This window comes from Musa acuminata, chromosome BXJ1-2 (assembly GCF_036884655.1).
Source record: "Musa acuminata AAA Group cultivar baxijiao chromosome BXJ1-2, Cavendish_Baxijiao_AAA, whole genome shotgun sequence".
In the NCBI taxonomy this organism is placed as follows: domain Eukaryota; kingdom Viridiplantae; phylum Streptophyta; class Magnoliopsida; order Zingiberales; family Musaceae; genus Musa; species Musa acuminata.
In genome coordinates, this window is record NC_088328.1 from 10,329,412 (window position 1) to 10,347,052 (window position 17,641).

Below are 17,641 nucleotides of genomic sequence, written 5' to 3' on the forward strand. Positions count from 1 at the left end.
TTTGAATCTTTAACTTTACTAGTGCCTTCGTGAGTGATTTCAAATATGTGTCAAATATCAAAAGTCGTTTCATAAAAAGATACTTGATTGAACTCATTTTTATCTAAAGCGCAAAACAAGGTATTTATAGCCTTGGCATTTAAAGAGAAAGTCTTATTCTCCAACTCATTCCAATCGTTTATTGGAAGAAAGACTTTTGAAATCTGTTTTCAATAATATTCCATAAATCAAGATTCAACGAAAGTAAGAAAACTCTCATCCAAGTTTTCCAATAAGTGTAGTCCGTCCCATTGAACATGGGAGGATGAATGATAAAGTGACAATCTAGAAAATCGAAAAGAGTCCTTTCTCTTGGGTATTAAACCAAACAAGAAAAACATAGCTTTGATACCAATTGTTATGATCGAGTCGGCACTAAGAGGGGTGAGGGAGTGAATTAGTACAGTGAAAAAATTATGTCAGTTTGAAAATCCTCGTACGATAAAAACTAATTTCGATAAAAACCATTTGTTTTACTCATATAAGTTTGCAAGTGAATAGAGAAGAGGGGATTGGATAGTTTGCAACAAAGTAAAGTAAAATACAGTAAAGAGAATAAGCAGTAAGGAAAGAACACACCAGAATTTATAGTGGTTCGGTCATAATGACTGACATCCACTTCCGATTCCTCCTTCGTTGAGGTCACCGGCATCCACTAAAGATATTCCTTTAATAGGCGAAGACCAACCACCTCTTTACAGCACTTTTTTCCTTTTCATGAGTTTAGGAGATAACCTTTATAAGTCACTCTTTTATAAGTATTCCCTCACATACCTCCCTTAGGACTAACTCTAAGCACTAGGAGGAGGGAACTCAAAGTTTTGATAGAGTTTACTCAATTTTTTTCTCAAGAATTCTTGCTCATTTCTTGTTGCCCTAGTGGGGTATTTATAGGCCCTAAATGGTTTCAAAAATGGAGTCAAAAATTTAAATTTTTATGTCTTCTGAGTACGGGTGGTACCACCGCCTACACTAGGCAGTACCACCGCCTACAGCCTAACACTGGGCGGTACCACTGCCTGACACACTATCACTGGGTGGTACCATCGCCCAATCTGGTTGTACCACTACCTGACAGCCTCGGAGATGGGGTTTTTCGAGTTTTCCAACTCACAAGCGGTTCCACCACCTATTCTGGCGGTGCCACCACTTGACCCAACTTTTGGATCACTGAATGGGCATCCCAATGAGCCCAAATCAGTCCCAATTAAGGCCCAATTGGCCCTTAATTGAGTTAGCATGATTATACCAAAAGTTAACTCAATTAGCCCCACAAACAACTTTGATCTTAAATAAATGATTATAAAGCATGAATCCTTTGTCCGACATGTAATTGGTTCATCGATGCCTCGTCTGATTCTTCGGTGCATCGTCTTCTCTTGCGGTATATTGCCCAATCGGCCAGTTGACCTCCGCAACTCCGATTTCCTTAGTGTAATTTTCACTCTTCTTGGCCCGATGCCTAAACCCATAGCCCGAAGCCTTCTACTGATATGTCAACCGATCCTCCGGCTCGATGTCTAATCTTCTGAATGTTCCACTCCGGCCCAACATGATTCTTCTTGCTTTAATCAATTTGCCTCTCCTTGATTGAAGCTAGTCCTGCGTCACTCAAAATGCAAATTAGATTACAAACTTATCAATTGATTTCATCATTAAAATCTGAGATTCAACACTTTAAGCGATCTCTTGGCAATCTTCCGGCGAGCATTCGGCGAACTCTTGGTGAACCTCTAATGAGCCTTCGACGAACTCCCAGTAAACCTCCGGTGAGCTTTCGACGAACTCTCGGTGATCCTCCGATGAGATTTTACTATATCAACTGATCCTTTGATGTATCCCCTGATTCATTCGGCCCAATGCACGATCACTGACTCTAGCCCAACTTCGATTCTTCCTTAATCATTTTATCTTTCTCTCGATCGTAGTTAATCATACATCACTTATCTAAACACATTAATTAGATCATTAATTCACTAATTTATTTCATCATCAAAATCTTATTAATTTATTTCATCATTAAAATTCAAGATTCACCTCGTATAATATACAGCTCAATTTTAATTGATTAAGAAGACTAAATAACTATAAGATGTAAATATCATGGTATAGACAACCAATTGATTTGTCCGTCCAAACTAAATCCACCCTGGGCCCCACTCATGATCGCACTGCTCCGCTGAACCCAACCCTATTTCTCGGGGTCGCTCGCCTCGCCCTCGAAACCCTACGATTCGCAGAGATACCGAAGGCCGCTTCTCTCGCATCTTGTGGATCGTCTCCTGTGTCCCCCGCTCTCCGAGGTCGTTGTGGTAGCCGCTCCCTCCGTCCTTCTTTCCTGTTCTCATCTTGCTTCTTGCAACCACCCTAGCGCAAGGGTTCGGAGGTCTTTCATACAACTTTCTTTGCGTCGTAACATTCAATAACTTGATTAAAGTCTCTTTCGATTTGGTTGGAGTTTCGCATTGGCTGTTCCCAATTTTTTGTTGCTAAGATGAATGTCTTTCATGATTCTTTCGTTCTCCTTTTCCCCTTTCCCTGATGTGTTGCGGTAATCGTGAAACATGATTAGTTATCGAGGAAGATGGCAACCTCTGAGGGCGAGGTCAGCCGGTTGTTTCGGATCAGACGGACGGTGATGCAGATGCTGAGGGACCGAGGATACCTTGTCGTTGCTGCTAAAGACATCGACATAAACATGCGCCAGTTCTTGGAGAAATATGGGGAGAACCCTAAGCGGGATGAGCTTGTCATCAATAAGCAGAAGAAGAACGATAACAACGATCAGGTCCATCATTTTCTTATCTTCGATTGTGGTTGTTCTCTTGAGGAAAAAAAAAAAAAGCTGGGTCTTTCCTTTCTATAGATAATTATCTTGTTGACATGCTTTAGGTCTTCTCTTTTCGTATTTTATTGTCTTTGTTTTGTAATGGTTGCAGTTGCAACGAATACCAGGCGTATGTTATTTTCTGTGCATCAGCCAATTACATCTTTTGTTTATGGTGATGAATTTGTCACTGTCAGACTTCATTAACTCTTCTTTTTGATTTATATTTACTTATGCCTTTGCTATCTTTTTGACTTCTAATGATCATTATATTGTTTCTTGATTTGCTAATTAGGAAAAGTTCTATTATAGGTTTCTTCTATATCATTGTTTTTAAGTAGTCAACCTTTCACACTCTATGTGGTTAATTGTTATAATTTACCTAATGGATTGATAGTCCAGTCATAGCCTCCTTTGTTGATATTTGTTCGTTTGATTACCCTATACCTTGTTGAACTTAAATTTTGGGGATCCTCAAATATTTGGAAGTGTCTTCTAAGGATCATTTTGACCCATTTAGATTTTTGAAATGGCTTAAAATGTCCGAATTCCTGGCTGTGAACCTTTATTTTTAATTGTATCACTTTGTTTGGTTATTGTTAAATGGAAGATATTCTTTCTGTGGTCTATTGTGCTGAACCTGTTGTGTAAATTCAAGGCAATTCATAGTTGTATTTACGATGGCTTCCTTCATATTTTAACCAATGTCTGAAGTTCTCATCTGCACGTTTCTTTTTTGAATTAGTTATATTCTTGATTAGGTTTCTACTGTTCTTGCTACAAACAGTGGCAGTTTCTTTTTACAGCAATCTTGTAGAAATTTTTTTTTTGATTTTTTTACACATGAAATCAAAGCTATTATCAGGTGTTGTATGTTTTTGATACTTTTTGGCAGAAGTTTATTGTTGGCTTTGATCCTACGTCTTTTATCTGATGACAGTAAAGAATATAAGACTTTGAAGGTGATGTGATTTAGCAACAGTTAATTACATAATCTAGGATTTCTTACCATTGATTTTTATATCTTAAATGACACTTACAGAATTTCACTTAATTTTGATAATTTCTCATGTCTCATTATTTTGTCTTTTTGAGGGGTGAACTTCAAGATGACCCATACAGGATCAATATCTCCTCTTTTCAATCTGTCCTAAAATGATTTTGAGAATACTTATTTGGAATTAAAATTTGAAGAAATCACTGCTCATGCAATTTGAATATTACATCAAGGATTAAATTTAAGTTATTTTATTTTAAAATTGATAACGGACAAATTTTACTTGTCATGTACATTATAGACCCCAATTGTGTGAGTTGAATGCGATGAATATAAATGAAATTGATTTTAAACTTGAACATAACAAATCTTGGAATCTAAAGGTTTTAGATTAATTGGGACTAAGATTGAATTATGGGATGTAATCTTGGTTATACTAAGAAAAAATCCAAGATATAATTAGAATGAATGAACAAGAAGTTTTTGGATCTATTATTCAATAAAATGGAAATGTTGATAATATATAGTACATAGAGTAATCATTGGGTGTCCTTCAGGTTATAATGAAAATTATTGTGGTTACTATTATAAAATAAATATTATATTAGTAGATGGACTGATTTGAAAGGTCAAATGTGCTTCAACAAAGTGATTTCTACTACTCACACTAGGTATCATCCTTGTACAATGGATGGATCGACGATTTTTTAGGGAAAATAACTTAGTTTGTGTTAAGAATATTGCATTTTTGAAAATCAAGACATGCAAATTAATTTTATTAAAATCGTGAACTAGACCATAGGATTGCATGATCTTGTGACCCATATTAAGCATGGTGACTTACACCAGACATTGAATCAGATTTCTATTGATGGGGTCTCCTTGCGAGTTGACTATGACTTAGTAAAGTTGGTGACTTTTGTGAGTCGACTTGAGTTTAGAGTCAACTCAAGAGTACTCATATAAAAGATCATAAAGCAAAAAAAAAAAAATCATATAGAAGATCAAAAAGTAAAACACTGATGAGTCATACCCTCCACTATCTAGATGCCTGAAATGACTCTTTGGGTTTGTCCCTACTACTTTTGCCGTTGCTGCCATCATCGGTCCATACCTTCCACCTCTGCTTCACCACTTCTTGTTGTCACTATGCAGGTCAAGCCACCTCTTTTAATCAGATAGAAGATCAAAAAGTAAAACACTGATGATTCATACCCCCCACTATCTAGATGCGTGAAATGACTCTTCAGGTTTGTCTCTACTGCTGTCGTCGTTGCTGCCATCATTGGTCCAACCCTTCCACCTCTGCTTCACCACTTCTCGTTGTCGCTATGCAGGCCAAGCCACCTCCTTTATGTCGCTGCAACAAGCTGATCTTTTTTCTTCCATTGGTACTCTCCTGTCCTTTTATGTTCTCTCGTTTCTTCTCTCCCCTTTCTTCCCCTCCCATCTCCTCCTGTTTCTTGTTCTCTCTTGCTTTGATCCCCTCATCCCCCGCTTTTATTCTCTCCTCTCCTATTCCCCTCTCTTACCCTCTATTTTCTCCTGATGTTATTACTTAGATGCCAGATACTTTGAGATAGTACTTTTTATTTGGTTGAAGACTGGTGTGTGTGACGGTAGTATTCAAACGGTTTATAGTAAGCAATTTGTGATGATCTGAAATGGAACACCTGTAGTGGGTGGTAGATGGCAAAATTACTCCATGGACAAATGCATAATTTTGCATCTATTCCTGGTGGAGTGTTTATAGGCAACTCAACAAGCCTTAGCTTCCAAGGAATAAGAAAATTGTCTTTCGTTGGGAGCATTGCCACTCTTATAATATGAATCCTAGAATTTAGGCTGTATTTGGGAACACATTTGCATTCTTAATGTGCATTTGGATATGGAGGCTCGAGTGAATGGCTTTTAGTGTTTGGTAAACAATAGATGAAAATTTTTTCTTAAATATACATTAACGTGAGTGTTGTTTAGTAAAATTATATTTCAAAAGTCCATTAAATATTATATGACAAATTTACCTTTCTAATATTTTGAATATTTATTAAAAATAAATATATATTTTTTATTTAAAATAATAAGTAAACAAATAAAATAAATGAATGTATGTAATTTTACAAAAAAAATTCATATGACCTAGACATATAATACATAAAAATATAATTATATAAATAAATATAACCTTTGAAAATAAATAAATAAATAAATAAATAAAATTTTATCTTATAGAAGACAAATTATGTTATTTTCACTAAATCATGTTGGTAATTTTGTGATTTTAGATAATGCAATAGGGCATTTTGGGAATTTGAAAAATTATATTAGCATCCCATAAATGTTGGAATATTAATCCTACCCTGAGATAGCATCAACATTTGCAATACATCATCGAGGTCAAATGCGATTTGGGAAAAAAAAATACCAAACACTGAATCGCATTTGAAATGTGCATTGTTCCTCAATGCATATTTCAAATGTGTTTCCAAACACACTCTTAGAGGGTGATATTTTGAGTTAAAATTCAGAAGGTTGCTTAAATTTCAGTTCTATTCCAATAAATTTATATAAACTATCAAATCCTTATTAAAATCTCAATCCCCATTTGTGTCCCTCAGTCATTTGCACATTAGTTTGATGTAATGACTTTACATGCTCATGTAGGTCCCGTTACCAAGTTGACTTCTCATGACAAGATGGGGTTCATCAAGGTCTCACTTAGGAAACTCAATTTCCGGTACCAGACCTGTGCTGTCCATGGTCAGACTAATATGGGTGCGGTAAGTGCTGGCATAGCGATGTGCTGACACCTTCTGTGGTACCGAGAAGAGGTAAGGGATGGGGGATGGGGGATGGGGGAGGAGGAGAAGATACTGATTTGGCGGTGGTCAGTGGCTGATGCGAGCAATGAGCGGGTGGGCCTGCAAGTCTCAGTCACTCACGACTCGCGTCCCAGGGACTTTAAAATGTAAGATGCGCTGCAGCTTCTAAAAAAAAAGGGGACTGAACCACCTGAAAAGAGGTGGTCCACATTCCTATTAATGCCTGGACCAGTAAACATGGCTTGGTATGAACCCATCTGTGTGAAGATTGAGTTTTGTGGTCTCATCATCTGTGCATTTTCAACATAAGCCTACTCAAGGTCAGCCTGAATCAAACCCATGGCATCCAGCTTAGGTTTGTTGTAATTTTGCATAAAAAATTTTCAGGGCTTTCTTGGACAAATGGTTATAGGAAGTGTACCAATTTGGGTTTCTTATCATTAATAAAATGTTAAATAACCTTGGTTAAAATAAGGCAGCTAATAGTATTTTAAGCTTTATTGTGGCTAAAATGCCTGAATTGCAAGCTCGAGAACAAGTTTCTAGACAAGTTTGAAGTCTATTGGGTTAATCCAGTACATACTTGACTACCAATTTTTTGCAAGTCTTGAATGAATTAAGTTGTGATGATATCATTTTTATAGAAGTTGTTGCTGATTTAAAGCAACTAGTTGTGTTTGTTGGATATATTGTATTCTTTATTGTGACTGATAGTTTTTTCCAGAGTGATTTACAGTTACTGTTAATTGATCTGTCTAACATTTTTACTCTCTTTAACCTATTTTCTTCTCAGCCTTTGGACATTGGTTTATGGATTCTCACCTGCACACATGCAGAAACTAGTACTTGTGCATTTTTGCATACTGTTTTTGTATTTGAGTCTTCATGGTCAGTCATGTCTACTTATTTTGTTATTAAAGCTCCAATTGCTACTTGGTGATTCATTTTGTGAGCCTCTGTAGAATGTTCTAAGATCCTATATGATCTATCTGTTATGACTTTGTGACTAATAATGTCTTAATCAAGATTTTAATCATCATGACTAATTTACAACACCACATTTATATTTTCACTTCATGATAGCAGATCTATGTCTTCTTTCCAACTGAAGCAAAGGTTGGTGTAAAACAAATAAAGCAGTATGTTGAGCGTATGAAACAAGAGAACGTGTTTAGAGCAATATTAGTCGTTCAACAAAATCTAACTCCATTTGCAAGATCATCCCTGCAAGAAGCATCTCAGAAGTATCATTTGGAGGTCTTTCAGGTATATCATTTCCTCTTTTGCAATTCTAGCAGCTGCTTCATAGCAAGCTCATATTGGTTTAAGTTTAAATTTATTATTTGGAAGTTTAAATTTTCTTGTCATATTTCTTTTTTGTTTGTTTCTTTTTAATTTTTAGGTAAGTGTATCTATTGATTTTTGTCTTATAATATTAAAACATAGGAGGCAGAGCTTCTTGTCAATATCAAGGACCATGTACTTGTTCCAGAGCATCAGGTTCTGACAAGTGAGGAAAAGAAGACATTACTGGAGCGTTATACACTGAAGGAAACTCAGGTAGCCAAGATTGATAAAAATTGATATACTTATGGTGGTAAAACTGATGTCGGCTTATTTGATGCATTTGCAAGTATCCTAGCATCATTAATTAGTTTCTGACAAGATCTTGAATTGGTGTTATAATGCTTACATAAGCACTTTGTCATTCTAAGCATGCATATGGATAACAGAGCTGGAGTTATGTCTTGAGACATTGTTTTGGTGGCCTGAACTTCAGCTTACAAAGTCATTTTGTGCAGCATCAAAAGAATTCTCATAATTGATCTGATGATATTATCTTTACATAAGAACTTCATCATGCTATCCTTGTTTGAACCTTGAATTCCTCTTTTTGCCTAGGTTGTCTTGAACTCATGGTAGCCTTCTTATTACTAATGCCATCAATCATGGTTCTAATTAAATTATTCGGACTTGTTTTTTGGGGCATTTTGATATATGTGTTCATGAATCTAGTTTTTTGTCATCAAGTTCTTTCTCTGTGATTATCTGTCATGAACTCCAAAAACTTGATAATTAAATTCTTCATTTCTCATCAAGAATGACACACACATTTGAATGTCCATGGATTAGCACTTGATAACTGTTCACTAGATAATTTGTTTGATAGATCTATAAGCCAACCTTGTCACTTACGGACCTTGTCTCGGATGGAAAGGAAAAGAGTTGCATGGTTATTGATAGCTAGTGTAAAAAAAAACTACGTTACATCATGAACATGGATCTTAATCACTTTAAGTCATCATCCGGAGGTGAAGTGAGGGACCTCCACTACTCAGTTTCGTTAAAGTCAGAAGGGTGGACTTGAAGGTCGTTTTGGAAATGGTCGATGTTATCGTTGCCCAGCTGTGGTACAAGATAGGCAAGGATTCTTTTATTGTTTTGGGTTAATGCAAATTAGGAAATTAGTTCAAGATCAAAGGATTGAGTAAGCAACTTAGAATGTACAAACACTTTTATGAAAAATGCTCAACTTGGTGGATACAATAACCAGAAGAATAATCGACATAATTTGTTTGCAGAAGACTTGAGTGTAAAAGTCTTGAAGGACACATTGTAGATATTGTTTGGTATCTTGAAAATGTTATAACACAGAAATGTTGTAGATATTGTTTCAGACCAGGATCTTAAGGACACGTTGCAAAGGTAAAGAGATTTGGTGACAACATTATAATTTTAAAATTTGTATTCATCTAGGAGACTTTAAATTTTATAAGTACTTATGATTCTCAAATTGGATTATATGAACAAACCAAAAGACAATGCTGGAAAAATTTAGACAAGATTATTCAAGGAATGCCTTCAATTGAGAAACATATTATTGGATGGGATTTGAATGGGCATGTGTCAAAAAATATAGTGAATTTAATGGAGTCCATGGGGGTTTGGAATGTAGGGAGAGAAATGGTATGAACTTAGATTTTACTATATATACTTAGTTCGATGAACATTTGATTAGTTATGTAAGTGACCATATTTTTAGTTACAATATTCTCTTCAGAAAAGTAGATAGAATTATTTATAAGGATTGTAAATTTGTGCTCGGTGAAAGCTGAACGAATGAACATAGATTTATAGTACTAGATATATGTTGTAGGAAATAGAAGAATCAAAAGTAAACATTTACTATGTTACATAGTGGAATATGTATTATAGTATAATCACTAATGTTGGAACTATAGAGTGTCTAGTGTTGGAACCAAGTATAATCACTAATGACTTCACTAAGTAGGACTAAGATTAAAATTATAACATGTAACTTAGAAAAATTGACTACATAGCAAGGTTTGCCTTTTCGGGTGCCGGATCTGTTTTGGCATTCTGTCAAACCTGAATGTACCAGTCTATATCGGTGTACTAACACATGATATGTCGGTGCGTATCGATGTTTCGACGAGGAAGAAAACGAGGGTGAAAAGGAAGGGGCGGTGGAGGAATAGAGGAGGAAGGAGAAAAGAAAGAAGAAGAAGCGGAGGAGAGGAGAAGTGCAGCAATAACACCTGGGAAGGCAGCGGGAGCATCACAGCAGCGAAGAGGCAGCCTGCGCTGCAGCATCGCAGCAGCGAAGTGGCAACAGCGAGGGCTGCGGCATCATCCGCGAGAAAAGTGCTGGCATTCGTGATACCTAATTTTCTATTTTTTTCTTTTTTAATGCTGACATGGATTAGGGCCAACCACTTTTTGATTTTTTTACTATTTTAATTGGATCGTCAGAAACAAGGTGGTTCGAGTATCAGTCCATGCTCAGACCGACATGTACCTCTCGTATTGTACATTGGGATAATTCTTTAAGTATTTTGGGTCGGTTATTCAACAAAATGGAGAGATTGGTGAATATATTATTTATAGAATAAAAATTATGGGTTAAAATGGATATAGATGAAGGGAGGTTTGTGTTACTAGAAAGGATAAAAATGAGATTTTTTGTGAAATATTATGTGTAACTTTGCAGAAGACAAGATGAGGAAGAACATTTAAGATGGTTTAGATATGTGTCAAGGAGAGTGTAGTTAGAGGAGGTGAGAAAATTAATTTCAGTGGTCTGTGAAGAGGTATATGGAGATTTGTGTAGAGGTATTTTTAATTAAAATATCTCCACTAACAATATGGCGAGAAAACCTATCCTAGTTTAAAAAAAATCTATTCTTATATCTACCAAGCTGACAGTAGTATTTTTTTTGGCTTCCCCCCTGATGTTAATGATTTTTGAAAAATATACATAATAATTGGCATATGTTTTGATATATATGAAATATAATATGGAAAATTATTTATGACATTTTATTATGGGGAATTTTCTTGTCGGTTGGGTTGGGTGAGGATGATAGTGGGGTATAAGTGATATTGTCCTCTCCTTGTGCCAATCAGGTTCTTTTTGAAAAAATGCCAAACTCATCCTGTTTTTGGTCAGAGCTAATTAAACCTGATCAGATCGAACCCTTGGTGTACCATGGGTGTAGGTTGAAATTATCAAATGGGTTGTTCCCACATGTTTCTTTTTTTCTCTCTTTATGTAGTCACTGGCTTCCTCCCTCCATTATTATTGTTGCAAATCATCTAGAGTTGGCCAAATTTTGGTTTTATGACTGTTGATGTTGATTGATTGATGGATTCTAAATGATATTTTGCATTAAAGCTGATAATTTAATCAAAATTGGATGAGCCTATGATAATATTGATATAGATTATGTTAGATTCTGCCATGAACTTTGGATCAGAGAAAATGTTATTACGCAATGGTGTCTTCTTTTCCATGGTTATTGGAATTTCAATCTAGGCTGTGGGGTCGCATGTTTCTATGCTCAGATGAAAATTGGAAAGCTCGATCCTTTGATCTGATTTTATGCATCCCCCTAGGTAGAAAAGCAAGTTTGACAACCTTCTTTTCATATGTTAGAGCAAGCAGGACATCCTAGGGAAAATTTCTGTTCATTCATTTGTCTCTTCTTTGTTTGTATGTTGTTTTGACGTAATCATTCAGTATTGCCTTTATCATTTATAACTTTGTATTGTTACGTTGTGGATTACAAAATCCGAATGATTCAATTGACTATAGAACCAAAGATATTCCATGAAAGAAAACAGATCATGTTGCAATATCTAGTTTGAAAGATATTCACTTTGTGTGGGTCTGGAGAATTGTGCGTCCTTTCAGATCTTGAAAATTGTGATCTGTGGGATGAAGACATTGTAAGTTTGTACCTTCATTTCATAATAAAGATGTGATATTTTGGTTTCTGCAGAAGTGATTAAACCAGATACTGGTGTAATCCAGGCAGTTAATGTAGTCCAAATCAGTCTATTTATGTTAGATTGAGTCAATTTACTTGTTTATGGTTGAACTCAAGGGTGGCAGTAGTTTTGGTCTCTAATCCTTTTTGTTTATTCTTGTTTTAAATTTTATCACATTCTTTGTGACTAATTTATAGCTTATTTTAGTGATTTAAAAAGGCGCTCGGGCGCTCACCTAGGTTCTCGGGCGCTCACCTAGTTGCTCGGGCGAGGCGAGGCGAGGCCCGAGCGCCTCGCTAAACTTCCAGGCGGCGCGCTTCGAAGAGGCGCCGCCTAGGCGCTCGCCCGAGCCCAAGCGCTGGATGCTTTGGGCGAGCGCTTGTGTTAAACCAGGCAACCGAGCCAGGATTTTAGGTCTGGTTCGGTCTCCGATGGTTAGTAGGTTCAATCGAACCAACTAAATTCGACATCAGCTATCGCTGCCCAACCCTAACCGGCTAACCTTGCTCATTGCCGTTGTCGCTCCCGCGCCCGCTACTCGTCGCTGTCGTTGCTTGCAACCGCTACCGCTATCGTTGCTCGTCGCTCCGACTGCTTGCCACTCCTGCTCCCGCTGTTGCTGTCGTTGCTCGCCGCTGCCGTTGCCGCTGTCGTTGCCGCTGCCACTGCTGCTGTCGTTGTCGCCGCTCGCCGCTCGCCGATCTCGCTCCTGCTGCCTCCTTACACTCCCGCTCTCGCTGCCGTTGCCTCCTTACATTCTCTCTCCCGTTGCCGCTATCTCGTTACACTCCCGTTGCCACTGCCTCCTTACATTCCCGCTGCTGCTGCCTCCATACACTCCCTCTGTCGCTTCCTCTTTTCTCAGTCAACACTCCCTTACACTCTTCCTTCTCCTTCTGTATACTGTTAATAGTATATTATATACTGTTAATATTGTTAGGTTTATTTGAAATTATTAATTTTCAATACTGTTAATAAATTAATAATATATTATTTTGATTTTAATACTGTTAATTTTTATTTATTTGAAATTATTGTTAGGTTTCAAGATAAATGACAAGTGTATAGAGCAACTCAATAGAGTCTCCAATTTTCATTTATGATTTTGTATCATAGATTTTCTTAATTTAATATCATATTTTTATTTAAAATTTTAAATAATTATATTTATTAATTATATTATATATTTTTATATTTTAGCGTCTCGTTTCACTCGGGTGAGCGCCTAACGCCTCGGGCGTTTTTGGACCTTAGCGTCTTTTGGCGCCTAGCGATTTTTAAATCATTGGCTTATTTTAAGTAACATTAGAAAAAGGTGGCCGATAGAGGTGCAATCTTTATAGTATGGTAAAGTTAGGAAATAGTGCATTATAGTATGGTAATTGATCAAGTAAAAGGTTTTTGGTGGCTTTTTGCCCCTGTTAATTATCTTTCTTTTCTTGTTTTATGTTCTTGCTTATCTTGATGTCCTTCCTTATCATTTTTCTAGTTCTGTTGGTTGTCTTCAGTTGCCCTGGAATTTGCTCATAGAGGTAGATCAAGAAACTTGTTAAATGTTCTTTCCTACAATCATAAAGATATTTAGTGTCTTCCAATGTTTTTCCTAATAAAAATTCTGCAATCATGAAGATATTTAGCCTTTAAGGTTATATAAGTCAAGGAACTCATTAAATCTCTCATAGCACCAAAGTTCCTCCGTTAAGACAGTTGGCTGAGATTTTCCTCTAGATAGACCTTTTTATATTTATCAAGATGGCGACGAGTGAAGGGGATTTGAAAAAGGAAAAAAAAAAGTGTCCAGTGAGTTCGAAAAAAGAAAGGTGGTTGGTTGAACTAGAGGATAGGATCAAGATGACAAGGAGTGTATGCATATGATATATGAGAAGATTGACATAAAATTATGTTTGTCTACTTGTTTTTCTCTTTGTGTACTATTTTCCATATTGTTATTTATGATTGTTTTTCTCTTTCAGCTTCCTCGAATCCAAGTTACAGATCCAATAGCAAGATATTATGGCCTAAAGCGCGGACAGGTCGTAAAGATCATCCGACCTAGTGAGACTGCAGGCAGATATGTGACCTATCGATATGTTGTATGAGATGTTTCAGATGCCTGCTGCTGTAAAGATATGCTGGTACTATCCAGATGTGCAATTTCTATTTTGTTGTCGGCTGTTAAGTACAACTTTCCTTTGTGGTGCAGCCTAAGGATTACTTTGGTTATTAGTTTCCAGTGATATGGGAATGATGGTTTGCGCAGGAGCATATGCTCGTCCATGGAACCAACCAGCATTTGCATGAGAAATTTTGTTGACCGAGATCTACGAGCATAAACATGAGAAAATTAACAAACTTTGCTGTAAGATCCGTGTGATCTTACAGCCTACAAAATTAGCCAACTGTTCAGAGTTGTACTAATTTTGAGTAAGCCAAGATCAGTGTGATCTTGTATAAGATTAGTGAATTTGAAATCCATGCAAAGTTATAGAACATAATACCATTAGAATGAACAATATTTGAGGCATAATTTTCACACGATAAAGTTTTGATGGGTCTAAAAATCAATTTTGACGTAATTTCATCTTTTAATTTGCTGAAATCATTATAAATAATTATTTTAAACTAGAAAAATTGATAAAGCTTGCTTTCATAAATTCATTTCGAAGATATTGAGTGAATTTGGATGATTTAGGTGTAAGTAACGTTATACATTTTAAAACAAGATTATACATTGATTTTGAATAGTCTGTTAGAAACAGTATAATTGAAGTCTAATTTTTTTTTCTATCAATGTTATTGAAAAATATACAAATATTATATCAGTAATCCAAAAAGTAGTTTTGACACAATTTCAACTCATATTATAATTCTTGTATCAAGTTGCCAGATGTTTTATGTGTGTTTACTTCTGAAACTAATTTGTGTTTTTTGACCAGCCTTTCTAATGTAAACTTCATGAAAACTGCATAGTGCAAATGACTAGTATCAGCTCTAGCGCAAGGGCGTTAAGATTGTGTGTCGACTACAGAATTAGCTAGCACAAACTAATTAAGATTGTGTGTCCAAAGTATACTTTATTTAAGAAACTTTATATCAGTTCAATATATCAAGCATGAAAATTGAAACTAAAACATGGGATACACAACAACGTGTGATCGAGGCACAAACTAAGCACCGATGCTTAGTGATTGATGTCTTTCGGCTTATCAATGCTTCGATCATAATTTGTACTTTCATTAACCAACTATCGAACGAGTATTTGGACAAGTTTATGATCGTCTAATTGGACAACATCGTCGTTTATAGCTAAACGTTCGAGGAGCATGTTAGAGCACCTTCGAACAATTTTCAAGATTATCAAGATGCGTGAAAAGAGAAGTGTTACTTTGCTCAGATGGAGATTTTATTCTTGGGGCATCGAATCGACGATGATTTAATTCGGATGGATAAATCAAAGGTGTAAACTATGGCGAAATGACGAACACCTCTTAGTGGTCTTACCAGCGGAGTTGTTTAGGTTAATATGTTGTTCAAAAATTATTAATGAAGATTCTGGTTATTCAACTAGAATATTGGTTGGGAACTAATCTAAATTTTATTTTATGCTTGTCTTTGTGTCGGGAAGCTCCACTAAATCTTATAAAAAATTATATAGTGGTGTATTTGATAAAAACTTTTCGATACATAAATTAGCATCAATTGTGTAGTGTCATCGAGTACTTTAGTACTGAATGTATCAAAACTTGAGACTTAGTTGGAAAGTGCACATACGGAACATTTTTATAGTTAGATTTCATGATTGTTTTATTGAAATACATGCCTTAATATCGAGGATGGTTGCTCACCTTTTCTAATTTCAAGTGAGATCATGCCGTATCAAATATAAAAACTACACAGTGATCATATGTGCAATCGCAATATTAGAGAAATGACACCATATCTATTGCATGACATTGATGTGTTCGTTATATAGTGCCGTGTTAGAGTGTTGGATCCATGACATCAAGGTGCTAGTCGCATGATATCCTTAGGTTCACTAAGTATTAGGATGTTAGACACTTGACGATGAGGTGGTGACGATCTCACTCTTCCCATATCAAGAAATGTGTGTGTTAAGGGAAAGTTGAATAGGGATTACACTACACAAATCATGAGAATACTAGAGAAAGATCATTCGATCTCTTCGAACTAATAAGTATTTCTTATAAAGAAGAATATATCAGAGAGTACCGAGAATGACACGAGAAAAAAGTCAAATAGAAGAACAGCAGATAAGTTGACAAAAGGAGGACAAAGAGATTAGGATAAAGATTTGGAACCACCATAAGTTGACAAGAGAGTTGATTGACAGGTAAGGAGGTCGACCTAAACCCATTCAACTTAAACCGGATTAAAAATGACACGAAACCCATTATACTTGAACTGAGCTGAGCTGAAACCGAGGAACAAGACCATAGGACAACTTAAAATCACACTAGTTGTATGCGTTGTGTTTGTTCGATGGATGAACAAATTTCCCTTCCAACTATTCTAACCGAAATTAAAATGGGCGAATTATGGAGAACTTCTCTTTTTTGGTTTTTCATGGGATGAGGAGAAGCTTTTTTTGGTATTTCTTAGTATCCAAAACACCTTTGGCATAACGATAGCTTTCGTTTTTTTACGGAGTGGTCCAAACTAGTCTATGAATTTTGGATTGACAATCTAATTTTCTCAGCTATAGTGCTTTTGAGTTTGTTTATAATGAATGCTCTTCGAAACATCGTAAGCCTATTCAAAATTACTAATATTTATTTGTGTTTATTCTTGTTCCTACTCCAATACAGATACATATTTAAAATTTTATTTATTATATTGACTAGTTTCTATTAGATTTTTAGTCTATTTATATTTTTATTATAATATTTTTTAAAAAAATTATAATATTTTGATAAAGTTATAAAAAATATTATAATATAAATATTAGATATTATCACTTTATAGATCGGTGGATAGGGTGTTGGTATATATAAAAAAAAATAGATTATAAATATCGACTTTCGAAAAAAAATCAATCTCCTATGATTTCTTAGGACGTACAAAAGAGAAAACATGTTAGAGAAAGTATCTCACTTGGAATCATAAATAAACATTTCAAAAAAATACTTTATAGACAATATAAATTACAAATACACTTTATAAGTTTTGAATGATTGCATAACAAAAAGTTATATTGAGTATCTCTCACAAAATATAAATTTTATTTAAGTCTCCGATCATTTCTCTAATTGGAAAAAGATGATTTTCAAAAAATTTATACAGAGATTCTCCCGATAAACAAATTTTTTTTCTTCGAAAATTCGTCCAATTAAGACGATACACAAAAGAGACCGAAGAACGTTTTGTTCTTGAACAGTCCTGAGAAAGGACGACGGAGAGGGCGAATCACCACGTGTTGATCGTCGGGAAGTACGAACACTGCGCGTGTTCGTGTTCGTGGGACACGCCTTCTCCTCGTGCAATCAGCTACTGGTGTCTCCAGCACCTGGCAAATCGGTGGCCGTCCATGTGCCCCCCAACCCTCCATCTTTTCTCCCCTCAGCCAACCCTATCGTCCATAAATACGCACTCATTTGGAAACAGATCCACAGAGAGAGAGAGAGAGAAAACAAATCGAAGCGTGTA

At 35.9% G+C, this 17,641-nt stretch overlaps 1 protein-coding gene across 4 annotated transcripts; it reads left to right on the forward strand.

Moving 5' to 3' along the window:
* The first annotated feature begins 2,176 nt into the window (after nucleotides 1–2,176).
* On the forward strand, nucleotides 2,177–14,242 carry LOC135581539 (DNA-directed RNA polymerases II and IV subunit 5A-like). Of its 4 annotated transcripts, none has more exons than XM_065086252.1 (5): nucleotides 2,177–2,425; nucleotides 2,612–2,827; nucleotides 7,772–7,951; nucleotides 8,132–8,245; nucleotides 13,951–14,242. In XM_065086252.1, the coding sequence occupies exons 2-5, from the start codon at nucleotides 2,624–2,626 to the stop codon at nucleotides 14,074–14,076; spliced, it is 624 nt and encodes a 207-aa protein (XP_064942324.1). In that variant the 5' UTR covers nucleotides 2,177–2,425; nucleotides 2,612–2,623; the 3' UTR covers nucleotides 14,077–14,242. The 4 variants fall into 4 exon arrangements, with proteins under 4 accessions (XP_064942324.1, XP_064942331.1, XP_009386472.1 ...); XM_065086259.1 differs by having other exon boundaries at nucleotides 2,185–2,351; XM_009388197.3 differs by having other exon boundaries at nucleotides 2,204–2,342.
* Nucleotides 14,243–17,641: the final 3,399 nt, after the last annotated feature.